Here is a 14,058-nt window from a genome sequence, read left to right on the forward strand (position 1 = left end):
AGATGAGAGTGTGTACTGTATATCTGCCAGTGTTTAAGAGATGAGAGTGTGTACTGTATATCTGCCACAGTGTTTAAGAGATGAGAGCGTGTACTGTATATCTGCCACAGTGTTTAAGAGATGAGAGCGTGTACTGTATATCTGCCACAGTGTTTAAGAGATGAGAGCGTGTACTGTATATCTGCCACAGTGTTTAAGAGATGAGAGCGTGTACTGTATATCTGCCACAGTGTTTAAGAGATGAGAGCGTGTACTGTATATCTGCCAGTGTTTAAGAGATGAGAGCGTGTACTGTATATCTGCCACAGTGTTTAAGAGATGCAGTATGTACTATATATCTGCCACAGTGTTTTAGAGAAACACAGTGTTTAATAGCCCATAAAAATCGTTCTCAATATTGAAGTATAGTAAACACTACAGCAATAACGATACCGGCACAGATAAATGGTATCGTTGGAATCACTTTAGGACGACTTATCCTGCTAATGACCGATACAAACATTGACAGCCAATCAGAATCCATCCTGCTGTAATGAGCTCGAACATTTTAAAGTGACAGACCAGCGCTTAGAAAAAACACAACGATCGCTAATTTAGTTACTTTCTAGTTAACGTTCTTGTTGTGAACGGCCCTTAAGTATACTGCCTACGAGCATGGCTAATGTGGTCATGCTAACCAGCAAAACCTTGTAGCCTACCCTTGGTTAATGAAAGTACACAAGGCAGACAAAGAGACCAAAAATGCTTTTCAACGTTTTCAACAAGCTAGTGCTAATGGAAGCGATGTGAAAGGGAGGAGCACATAAACTCAATTTTGATTTTTAACACTTACCTCAAGATGTCGCCATCTACTCATTTGACCATGTTTCTGCAAAAACATTCTGCAACTGCAACACATTACTGAGGCAGTTCACTGGAGCAACTACAGCCTTGAAATGAGTCCATAGTCTCTGTTGGTTCAGGTTTCTGAACAACGACACCAAAAAGACACACTGTACAAAACTTGTTAAATATTAATCACAGGCAATATAATCAGGCGTGCAGAACTTTATTAGATATATAACTTCAAAAATTTTCCTTTTTATTAATTGTTTTAAAAAAAAAGTAAAAAAAAGTTTTTATATATTTTAAAACATTACTTTTAAAACAAAACTTTACTGTGTATTGTATGTACTATAAATGTTTTATTGTGATATGGCGACATTTTCAAAGTAAAGAACAACACATAAATATGCATCATGTTAACTACATTACACAGTTGTCTTTGTCAACAACACACATGCTTCAAACCCTTTGGGCCCTCATTTTCTTTTTCATATTATGTCATCAATCTTAGAAACATTTTTGTTTATCAGATTTATTTTATCTTTGTTGAAAGACCCTTAAAATAGAGATATCCATCATAAAATGATTATTACACTGATAATCTAAACAAAGATAATCTAGATAATCTAAGTAAATAAATTTCAATAAATATTGATATGGTTTATGTTTATTTCCATAAACATAAACCATATCAATATTTATTGCAATTTATTGACTGTCCCACAGTTGTGATCTATCTCCACCATGCAATTATGAATAAAGAAAAATACAATTAGCCTATACATTAATGGCGAATAAAATAAAAACAAGCATCAAGTATAATTCTCTTGTTGGGCATTGTTAGACGGATTAAGTAAACTAATAGCTACAGTAATTTTAAAGTTAGAAATCACTCCAGTTCAATAAATATACAGTTGATAAATGATCTATTTTTCACTATTTTTTGCTGACATGTAAAAAACATTTGGGCTCTTTTTCACACGTATGCCTATTTAAGAGAGTGCCATTAACAGTGCAATCTCGGTTTCAGGGGAAAAGATGACCTAATAAAACATGAACTGTCTCAGTCTCGCCAGTGTGAAAAAGCACTTTTTACAGTAATGCAACGTAAAACTCACTTTTTCTAATCATATTATCACTCTGTTGAAGGGTCAAAGCAACACTTAAACTGCTTGTAACCATGTAAACAACCATACAAACGAACAGAATCTCACATGTATATCGCTTAGGCTCTCAATAGCTCATTTGTGTGGATTTTATGAGACAAAATGTCCATAACTGGGGGCTATGTTGCTTGGCAACAGACCTGTTTATACCCAAACCGTATGAATCTCCACAGTGACATGCGTATATCGATAGAGTAGCTCTCATTCACTATCACTCAGCTTCTCTGGCTGAGGGTCATTCTGTCCGTAGTCCAGACAGGATTCTTTATATGTCAAATTTTGTGAATAAAAGGAATTGCCTAAATGACGTATTTAGAACGAAGAATAATGAACACTAGACCTAAAGTGATCAAAGAGATTAAGCAAATGGCCATTATTGTATATTACTGCAGTTTATAATGTAACAATGATCAACAGTGACTGTAATTCATGATCACAATTTATACAGCATGAGTTACTAAACTAGCAATACAAGAAACAAATCAAACTATGAGAGCTGTCAACTCTTACATTGTTATTATGCAACTGGAAATCATTGAGAAATTATGCTGAACATGAGCTGTGACTTTTATGTTGTATGTTATCTATTTTGTATTACATCACATATCATATTAAAATATTAAAAACAAATTAAGAGAAATTGGATGCGAAAAATAATCACTAAATTGATAATTCCTTTGCAGATCTGGTGCTCCTGATGTGGCGGTCCAAACTGATTTTTTTATGGGATTTTATGGTACTAAAATATATCTATGCACTAGTTATAAAACATTTATTCACTTTCGGAGCACAGACCTGAAAATTAAATTTCCAATTTAATCTGTCAGATCTTGAATGCTTTGAATGCTTTTTTTTTTTTTTTTTTTTTTTTTGATTTTACCATTTAACCTTTTTGAATCATGTCCATGATGTGTGTGTGTGTGTGTGTGTGTGTGTGTGTGTGTGTGTGTGTGTGTGTGTGTGTGTTCACACAACAAGTGCCAAAACCTTTATCAAGTTTCGTAACATTCCGATGAAGTAATACTCGATCTTCGATAGGAAGGGCCTGATCTTCCTAATGTTGTATGAGGCAAACCTGCAGGACCAGGCATTTCGAGCAATGTGGTCTGTGAAGTTCAACTGATCATCAATCACAACTCCAAGGTTCCTGGATGGAGTTCTGGATGACAAACCAAGCTGAGTGGAGAAGTAGTGGTGTAGTGTTGGGTTGGCCGAGACCACAAGGAGCTCTGTCTTTGCAAGGCTGAGTTGATGATGATGGTGGTTCTTCATCCTGCCAGAAACATCTGTCAGGCAGGCTGAGATGCGAGCATGTACCATCGGATCATCCGGCTGGAATGAGAGGTAGAGTTGTGTGTCATCAGCGTAGCAGTGATAAGAAAAGCAATGTTTCTGAGTGACTGATCCTAATGATGTCATGTAGACGGAGAAGAGAAGTGGTCCCAGCACTGAGCCCTGAGGCACTCCAGACACCCCTCGCCTACAGTACCTGAGAGGAAAGACAGGAACTATTGGTGTGCGGTTCCTGAGATGCCCTGAGTCATGTGGGTCGACAGGAGAATCTGGTGGTTATCTGTGTCAAAACTGTCAAAAGCAGCTGACAGATCCAGCAGAATGTTTCCCGTTAAGTTATGAAAGCATTATTTCTGACTGTTCTCTGAATGTTCAAAACAACCCGTTTTTAAAAGTTTTAAAAAACATTTTTATTGGTAATGCGATAGTTTTGCAAATGTTATGGGAATGTTTTGAATACTTTCTGAATGTTATAAAATATTAGCTAAAACATTTCAGAAAATAATGTTCCACGAACGATGTATAGATAATGTTATGTTAATGTTTTGAGAACATTATGATAGACCAGATAACTTTGAACAAACATTGTATAAATGTTACTGGAAGAACATTTGTTCGTAACCCTGCCAGAACGTTAGTCAAAGGTTAGAAAACTTTCCCTGTTCGCTGGATAAAAGAATATCTGCACATTTTTACCTTTTTAAGTGATTTTAACACATGTTTATGCTTCCCGCAGTTTGTCCCCATCAGGCATAACTCTGGAATATTTGTAGCTGGAAGTTTTTAGTTGAAAAGTGTTATTTAATTGATTCTTTGACATTTTGAAATGCAATTCTGGCTTATTCTGGCACGTTTCTTACACAATAGTAATTTATAGGGGTGTAACAATATATCGTGATACAAAAATGCAACAATATGTATCGTGGATAGTTCACCCAAAATAAAAATTACTGTGTGAGAAAAGATTCAAGTTTTCAGAGTTTTAGTGTCAGTACTACATTAAACTACTGTTGAATATAATGTATAATAACGCAATGGGGGAATATTTGTGTGTCCTGATAATGCCAAATGTCTGATGTTACCACTAAAAAGTAGCCAACATTATTTTAAATATATCTAGTCAGTGACAGAGTTCAAGCATATTTGTCTAAAATAATTCTGTGTTTTCAGCTTCAGAATCATGAATATTGTTATTCTGGTGTCTCTATTGTCCTGTGCTTTGGGTTTCAGCACCAAGTCCAAGTCTATTCATTTACACACACAATGTCACACCAAATTTAGCATTTTAATCAACAGTTCATTTTTTGTTAACCTTTTATCATGTGTCTTGGAGTATCGAAAATAATATCGTATCGTGAGTTCAGTATCGCGATGTGTATCGAATCGTGACATGAGGGTCTCGTTACACCCCTATAATTCAAAATTCTTTCATTAAAAAAACGAATAACACATAAAAGTTTAATTAAAATTGATTGATGAAGACGAAAAGCTAAATTTTCTCTTTAGATAAATTACTCACCAACAAGGCTTTATACAATGCCAATTCTAAAGCTTTTTCAGGTTTGTGTGTGTTTTGATCATCATATCCCTGCCGGAATGTTAACCAAAGGTCAGAAAACGTTCCCTGTTAACTGGATAAAGGAATATCGGCACATTTTTACTTTTTAAGTGATTTTAACACGTTTATGCTTCTTGCAGGTTGTCCCTATCAGGCATAACTCTGGAATAAAATGAATATGTAGCCGGAAAGTTTTAGATTAAAATTGTAATTTAATTGATTCTTTGACATTTTGAAATACAAGTCTGACTTATTTGTATAGCATGTTTCTTACACAACAGCAATTTAAAGTACTTTTCAGAAACAAACGAGTAAAAAAAAAAAAGATGGATTACGATGAATAAAACAAAAACAAAGTATTACTTACCCAAAGCACATTTTTCTCTTTAGAGAAATGATTCACCAACAAGGCTTTATACAGTGCCAAGCAGCCTATATAGATGCACTTTTTCCAAATGTTCTACAGCGTTTGCAGGTTTTTAAAAATTTATTTATTATTGCATAACAGACCAATAACAACATGCACAGAGGATCACAATGTAACTATTACATTCATAATAGCATAAAAGGAAACAGAAAAAAATAACTTATAACTTACCAACAATTCCAAAAAGAAAAGGATTCAAAAATTCTATACAATCTGTTTTGCTTTTTTATTCCTTCTAAATTTTCTTTTAATTTCTTCATCTTTTAAGGCCTCAATATAATGCTTAATGTTAGGTTATTATTAGTCCATTTCTGTTTGTGTATATGATATTTTCCATACAAAAATTTTCCATACAAATTTTGCTCCAAACACTTACTTATAACAAAATTATATATTGAACAAACATTGTATTATTGTTACTGGAAGAACATTTGTTCATAATCCTGCCAGAATGTTAGCCAAAGGTTAAGTTCCCTGTTAACTGGGTAAAGGAATACCGGCACATTTTGACTTTTGAAGTGATTTTAACACGTTCACATGTTTATGTTCCCTGCAGGTTGACTTCCGGCGACAGTGACCGTTACCAACAGAATGTGGACAGAAGTTCAGAAATTTCGATTTTATGCAAATGAGAAGCGAATTTCGCGAGCGACAACCAATAGGAGGAGCTGTCAGTGGAGCTCACGTCACCGTCTCGAGTGCAGGCAAGACAGAGATCCGGAGCGATTCACTGTTCTATGTGATTTGACTGAAGTCTGTAACACACATGGATATAATAAAACGATGCATGGAAAAGAAACTGTCGACAGTCTTAGTGAGTTTGATTCATACAATGATAGTTCGTGTGTTGTAATTTTAGGATGCAAGTTTAGCACTGTTGCAGTTCAACAGTTTTAACAGTTTCCCCTTTATTATCTTGATTATTAGGGACAAAAAAAAAAAGAAAAAAAAGAATATTGGTCCAATTTGAATGATGTTTTAGTAATTTATGACAGTATGAGTGAGTCTAGTAAATTATTTAATCCACTGAACACTGCTGTGGTAATATAACAACACTCTCCAACAGCATATGTTACTTTGAATTATTTTAAGCCTAATTCCTAGTCAAATTAGAATGATATCTTAGTTGTATCTATATGGTATTTTCTATAGATATGGCCAGACGTGCAGTCTACCAATAACATTATAGCGATAGCACTATACGAACGCCCACTATACGACTCGCAGTACAGAGACCAGCGACAGTGTGAACGGCAGCGGCTTCGGAGAGTCTCGGCGACGCGATACTATTGACGCGACGCGACGCGGGACTCGATCTCGATCCCGCCTGAACTTCCTCTCACTGACGTCAGGCTCGCCGCTCCGGACACCGCGGAGGAGAAAATGCTGCTCTCCGTTCCTCCGAGGACGGGATTCAACCCCTACAACGGGTACAACAGCAGAAACAGCAAAAAGGTAACGCAATCCGACTTTTACGCGTATTTGACTGTTGCTTTCCAAATCCAGTGACAAATGCGAGCTGCAGTGTCCTTGACAAATCAACTTCAGCTTTCTGTGGGATCATTGTCTCGAGCTGTGGATAGCCTACACACGCCTCGGGATATGCTTGGTTTTGTTGGGAATGGCGGCTTTCACAAGTTTCTGGCAATAATATCTACATTCGTCTTCATTCAAGTCGTTATAAAACCACATACATTAGGATACATCGGGAAGTTTCAGGATTATCGAACTTTGAAAGTAGCCTAAATTATGGGGAAATTTACTTTCCCACCGCGAAGGTCTTATAGATATCGATAGATATGAACCGTTCAAATGTGAGCTGTATCGGCGAGGGATCGACATGTTCTGTATCGCGTGAAAAGAGGGATGCGGATGCTTTGATGTTTGCAAGTTTTCATCGGTGGGAAAATACAACGCCCCACCCCTCGAAAAACAACCCACCGTGACGCGCGCGACTGTTGCGTTGGAGAGTAATAAAAAATGGGAATAAGTTTCAGTTCAGCAAACTCATTATGTTTACGCCTCTTGTGACCGTCCATGTTTGTTAAAGGACCGAAGAAACTTCGACGAGCAACGCGACGCGACCCAGCTAAATCGCGATCGGCGAAGCAAAGCCTTCAAGCGCGCGACGCAACATAGTTACATTTTTAATAAACGAAGCGCGCGCTTGCAATGTTGCCAGCTTCGTTGTTTTTAATGTGCGCGTTATTGTAGCGTCGCTTAGTAGCCTAGCTGTAGATGGGGTTAAACATTACATAATTCAGGATGTGAATGTTCCATTGTTTCCCTGAACTTAAGAATGTTTTGGGCTTATCAAATGCGACATTTTCTGAATGTCACTCATTCTTTAGACGATAAAAATCAATGCTCTCCTTTTGATATTTCTTGGAACACTTTATTCTAAGGTGTCTTTGTTACGCTATAATTATACATTTAATTATAAGTATTTAAAATATTAAGTAACTACATGTATTTACTGTAGGGTTAGGATTAGGGTTTGGAGTTAGTTGCGTGTAATTGTGCATAATTTATAGTTATTACTATGGTAACTAGCCTACATGTAACATATGTAACTGAAAAAAAGTGTTACCTATTTCTTTATGTCAACGCACCAGTATTTTATTTATTTATTAACGTAAGAACAACTTTATAGCTTTATAAAGTTATATGTAGGCTATTGAGGTGACATCATGTAGGCAGATAGAAATTATGATTTAATATATAATGAACCTATAATTGTCTGTATATGTTAATTTATATTAAATTAAGAAATAAGGTATAATTGTTGTCAGTGTTTCTCACATTCACAGTTTTAAAAATACAATGCACCAACAGTTTTACGTTACATTTGGCAGCTGCTGTGATTCATATGTATGTATAGCGTTCAGGCAATACATGTATCAGTCCAAGTGTTGTCTGGGAGCTGAACCCGAGACATTGGTGTTGCTGTGCTGTGCCTCGAGCAGTTGATCTCTTGAGAAGTGGCATGATTGATTTCTGAAAACTGTTGATGATAGGTGTGCAAGTGTCTGGAATGTTTACAGTCAGTAAATCTAATTTGTGCACGGCTCATGACGCAGCGAGTGTGTGTCGCTCAGTCACACCCAACATAACGTCACCGATAAAGACTTGGGAAACTGATTGTAATTTGAAAAATGAAAGTGAAATGAAATTCTGCTTTCTTTTTCCAAGAAATGCATTAAGTAACAGCAGCTTGACTCTTGTCCACAAAAACTTATTTAAGCTTTCTTAACTCTTTCTCTGCCGGCATTTTTGAAAAAAGTTGACAGCCACTGCCAGCATTTTTTTTAAAACAATGTAACTAAAGTTTAAAGGGTCATGACACCCTAAACCAAAATTTCTGAGATTTTAACAGAGGTATGTGTGTTGAACACCATTGAATACAATGTTAGCATCTGTTAGATTTAATAGTAGGGGGAAAATGGTTAAATTTTAGTTTTTATACGCTATTTTCATCTTCCGGGTTTAAAATCTTCATACTTTGATGACTCTTCGGTGTCTCATAATTATTAATGAGACTGAGTTTTTTATCCAATGAGAAGACACTTTCTCTTAATTATTCATGACACCACGTGGATCTTCAATGACAGACATGTCAAACTATGATATCGCGTAGTAGATGAGAGAGGAAATGATGGGACGCACGTTTGTTTTCGTGGTGCAAAAGTTCCAGTGCAACTTTCCTCGCGATGCTGCCAGGGCAAGACTCCGGCCATCAACCACAGACACATCTAAACAATGTGTGTGTAGCAACCACTCAACTGGAGAATGGTGGACTTCGGCCTTGTACACCAATGCAGGTTTCGTCTTGCGAGTGATGCGGTCCCGAGGACTTTTCTATCGCTTCAGAGGTGTGTGTGTGTGTGTGTGTGTGTCTAAAATGTAACCCTGACCGTTTTACTTGCCTTTTGTTAAATAATCACTCATTATTAAAATTTAGATATTTCGATAATACCTCAATTGTATGGAACGTATGCTTAGTTTGTGCAAATTTCTATGTCACTGTCCATCTTTATTATGTGGGTTTAGGGGGCGCGTAGATCTAGGCTATGTACGGAACGTTTTGTTTTTTTTTTAAGCGGAAAATGTATTACTTTCAAATATATGCATTTATAGTGTGTATATAAACAAATATATATTTTATAATGACATAATTATACATATACATGTGCATTTATATGTTTTAAATACAATTATAAGGTGTCAGTGTATTTCATTAGACTATAACTTTGCCAGCTATAAAAAAAAATCTAGCATTTCCTCACGTTTTACCACTGATTTTTAGTGTCAGTCGATATGCATGGGCCACTGGCGATGACAGTCCCCCCCCTCCCCTCTCCCCTGCCGTGCCACGCCCACTCCCCTCCTTCTTCTCACAGCACCACGCCCATTTAAGTTGCATTTTTCAAAAAGATTGTGAGCTAGACTTGAGCTGAAAGAGGGGGGTGTCATGACCCTTTAATGGCCCTAGAATATTGTTTTGTGGTATGAATATCTGAACATGCAATATATCAAAAGAAAGAACAGACCATCTGCTTTTAAACATATAAACCTCGTTCTATTGTAGCTTCATGCATTTTTCCCATTCAAGCCGATTTCTAATCCTTCCAAATCGAGGCACCAATCAGAAACGTTGAGGCGGGCTTTACACGATGACGATCGCTCTGATTGGTTTTAGGTCTATTCAATTGCGCCCAGAGGCATTTGAGCGACGTCCGTTGGCGACGCCCCTTTGGAAATGAGTTATTAATGAAGCTTTGCCAGACCATAACTCAGCTACTACTGAGAATGGTCTGGTTTTAACCAGGCTAACATTTTGAGCAAAAAGCTGAGAAAATCGTTTTTGTCAAAACTACATCCAGTTCGGATTCAGACCGATGGTCAAAGCACAGATGGAGTAGATCGAGTTCATCAACCCCCCCAAAGCTTCAGTCCTGTAGCTCGTCCTGGGTCGACGTTTCATTCAGTAACATTAGGCAGTTTTGATTTATATGCCGTTTAATGTTGATGATTGCGTTATTTTACATACGCATCTGATTACATATGATATGCTATCACTTGTTTCTGCTTATTCTTCACCTGTGTTTTGATCAGGAGATTCAGTGCTCTTTCAGAAGATGTGTAATAGCGCCCCCTACCGTATAGCAGTGAAAACGCGGTAATAAAGCGTTTTCTCACAAATGACGAAAATTCTCATCAATGGCAGGGAAAGTTAATAAATACTGGACTTTACATGCATGCAAATCATTCAAATATCAGTTAAGCCGAGTTTACACCGCAACATGATCTCATTTTCAGTGTGTTTTTTGTGGCCATTGGATGACACCATGTGGCCGTGTCCATCGATGTGACAATGTTTAGAAAAGTTGATTTTTATGCAAATGAATCACAATTTTCAACTTTTTATATTTAATCAGGTTACTCACTGCAAACAAACTGCAGCTGTCTGACTTAAGAAATGGCACGGCATTAGTTTTCTCCAAGAGGACTGGAGAACTGGAGTGGTGTCGTGGACCAGTATAACCCAGTGCCTTTACTGGCAGTGCAGAAAGAGTTTGCCTTTCTTCTCACTGATATCATTGTGCATTGATTCTGTATATGAATGGTTGAATGCCATGAACTAAACATTTCATTCCCACAACTTTTTGAATGCAACTGTTGTGGACTTTTGAATGTAAAGCGCTCAGGTTACATTACATTATAACACAAGTGTGCGTGAGTGGATTCGGCCTTTTCACATCTCCAGGTTTGGAAAGTGGAAGTAAACTATAGCTAAGTAAAAAGAGGTACATGAGAGACCAAAGCAAATATCATTTTTGCATTCCCACTTGATCCAACAACAAAATACGAAAATTCACTATTGCATTTCTATGACTTTCCAAAAGAGGAAAAAATAGGGATAGAGAGAGATCAAACCCAAATATGTTTATGGTAGAGCTGGGCGATTTTTTCCCCTAAAGAAATCTGCGATTTTTTAATAAAAAACACGATTTACGATTCGATTCGATTTCCCCCACCCCCCCATTTAAAACAAAATAACTGAAAACTGTAAATATATTTTAAAAATATATATTTATTGTATTTAATTAAAGTGCATCAACATAAACAAAATTGCAAAGGCAAACCCTTTCTCTAACTGAAAAGTCACTGTGCAGTGCGCAACAAAGATTGTTAAACATCCAAATTATTTATACTGTATTTGGATTGAGCAAATAAAACAACAAAAAATGACTCTCTCTCTCTCTCTCTCTCTCTCTCTCTCTCTCTCTCTCTCTCTCTCTCTCTCTCTCTCACACACACACACACACACACACACACACACAGTCACACACTCTCACTCACTCCCTCACTCACTCGCGCGCCGTTGTCGTGGAGGACCGTTAAAAAATTAAACATGCTAGTCTTTTTGTCTTGAAGCATCGAGGGCTGCGCCGCAGGGAGCGTGCTACGGAAACCCTGAAGGAAGATTTGGCGAATGCAAAATGCAATGTACGCTATACTGAAAAGTGGGAGAAAAAAAGAAAAGAAAAAAAAATCGATTTTTTGAAAATATGAATCGATTTGACCTACCAACTCGATTTTTAAATCAAATCGATTTTTCCCCAGCCCTAGTTTATGGTCTCACAGATATCTGAAAAGCCCCACAATAAAGTGCATATTAAAATGAAAATGTATCTCCTATTTGAATGGTTTTATGTTTTGGCATAAACTTTTTACGTTTTTTTAAATTGTACCACGGCAAGTCCAGTGTGGGCTTATATGCCGGAGACCATTTAATATATTTCTAACATTTTTAACATTCTTATATCTTATGCTTTATTTTGTAATTGTTTATCATTTTATTAAACACTTAACCCCTTAACGCCTGAATTTATAAAGCTGTATATAAAAAAAAAAATTCTGTGTGTTTTTGACTTTAGGTAGATGGTAAATAATGTTGAGATTATCAATTTCACTTTTGCACAACAAATAAATAGAAATTTTGGTATGTTGCAAATTTGCGACAACAGGCATTTAGGGTAATTTTGGTATGTTGCAAATTTGCGACAGTGGGCATTTAGGGTATTTTTTTACAAAATGGAAAAATTAATAAAACACATTTTCCCATCTCAGGAATGTAGATTTTATTCATGGCACAAAGTTGTTAGAACTTATAAACTTTATACTTATAAACTTTGACAAATTAATGAATCTTGACAACAGCAAGAAACAAAACACTCTCCTACTCCCTAACATTGACAGTAGTTTTTATACATTCCATGTTACACTCTGTTTAACTCTTTCCTTGTTTCTCCAGTGCATACATTATATATTCTTATAGTGTTATATCCTAACATGCTATTTTTTGTGAAAAAAAAAAAAAAGATGGCTGAAACCATCTAAATACAGCATTATTATAATATGTAGCCATTAGCCCAATCCAGCCGTTATGGCCCAATGTCGCAAATTTGCTACAAACAGAAATCTACAAAGTACGTAAAAAATATTCGTCACATGAAGTCTATATGAATAACATAGCTATAGAAGCAATCAATAAGCTGGTACATATTTTTATCTTAGCACAACTTAACTCATTTTGGGAAATTTCTCCACATTTGCGCACTTGATATGCGGATTTTGCAAAACAAAATATTAGCTTCGGTGAACCGGATGTAGTTCCCACTCCGACCGCTCCTACGATAAACCAGTGCGTGCAAAATGTTCCTAGGTATGTATCGAATGTGCACAAACAGGCATTGGGGGAAAACACACGCTATCTCGCCTGCAGTCTGAATGGAAGGGGTTTGTTGCAAATTCGCGACAGTAGGCGTTAAGGGGTTAAGTTTTTAAGATTAATTTGCATATGAATTACAGTTTGAGTATTTGACATTTTAGTTGTAAGTTTAGTATTTCAGCAATATCAACCAATGTGTTTTGTTGTGTTTGTCTTAGGTTATCTCTATAAAGTTTTATTTATTTAGTTAATGATTATAACTACAGACAGAGAATTATTAGTGTCCTGCACTCACTACAGATACTTATGAAATACACATTATTGATATTAAATACCAAGAAAATATATCATATATCATGCTGAATTGGGTTTATTAATTCCATAGTTCATATCAATATCAGCCAGTTTCATCACCGTATTCTAGTAAAACATAGTCTCTTTGAAGGGCTTCTCAAATAGCAGTGTTTCATAATGACCTTTAAAGCAGAAACACACTCAAATAACTCGAAAACTGAATATTTGATTGGCTGCAAAATAATATTAATATAACAGTAAGAAGCGTTTGCTGTGAAACATTTCTCTCATGGTTTCTGTTGTATTTCACAAAGAAAATGACAGCTAAATAACCTTACAAACATTTTCATATACTTTTGGTATATTCAGCTACATTTTAAACTGGTAAACAAATATATCTTATGTAAATTGTAAATTCTATGTAAGCTTTATACAGATCTCTCACCAAAGCTATATTCCTGAGACACATTTCACAACGCTATGGCTGAAGTGAACTGTGATGTTAGTGGTGAGAAGAGAACGCTACTCCCATGACTAGCTGAAAAACATTTGGCCGTATCCCAGAGTTCATGCGCAGGTTAAGTGCACATGTGGAGAATTCCAGACATATCTCGACCATCTCTCTTCATCTGTCTCTCTGACCCGATCTCTCGTTCCTGTACCTGTGCCATAAGAGTAAACAAAAGAGAGAACACAAAATAAACACGAGCCGAGGGACGAGAAAAGGCTCTTTGTGAGTGGGAGGCGATAATAGGACCAG

The 14,058-nt window shown here is 36.4% G+C and overlaps 1 protein-coding gene across 1 annotated transcript in view; it reads left to right on the forward strand.

The window, feature by feature from the left end:
- The first annotated feature begins 5,980 nt into the window (after positions 1-5,980).
- rbms2a (RNA binding motif, single stranded interacting protein 2a) overlaps positions 5,981-14,058 on the forward strand; it is a 62,367-nt gene continuing 54,289 nt past the window's right edge. Inside the window, exon 1 of the mRNA XM_084394842.1 lies at positions 5,981-6,724. Within this exon, the coding sequence (XP_084250968.1) occupies positions 6,653-6,724 (72 nt within the window). The 5' untranslated portion in view covers positions 5,981-6,652. The remainder of the gene's footprint in view (positions 6,725-14,058) is intronic.

Source organism: Rutilus rutilus (assembly GCF_951802725.1).
Source record: "Rutilus rutilus genome assembly, chromosome: 22".
Taxonomy (NCBI): Eukaryota; Metazoa; Chordata; class Actinopteri; order Cypriniformes; family Leuciscidae; genus Rutilus; species Rutilus rutilus.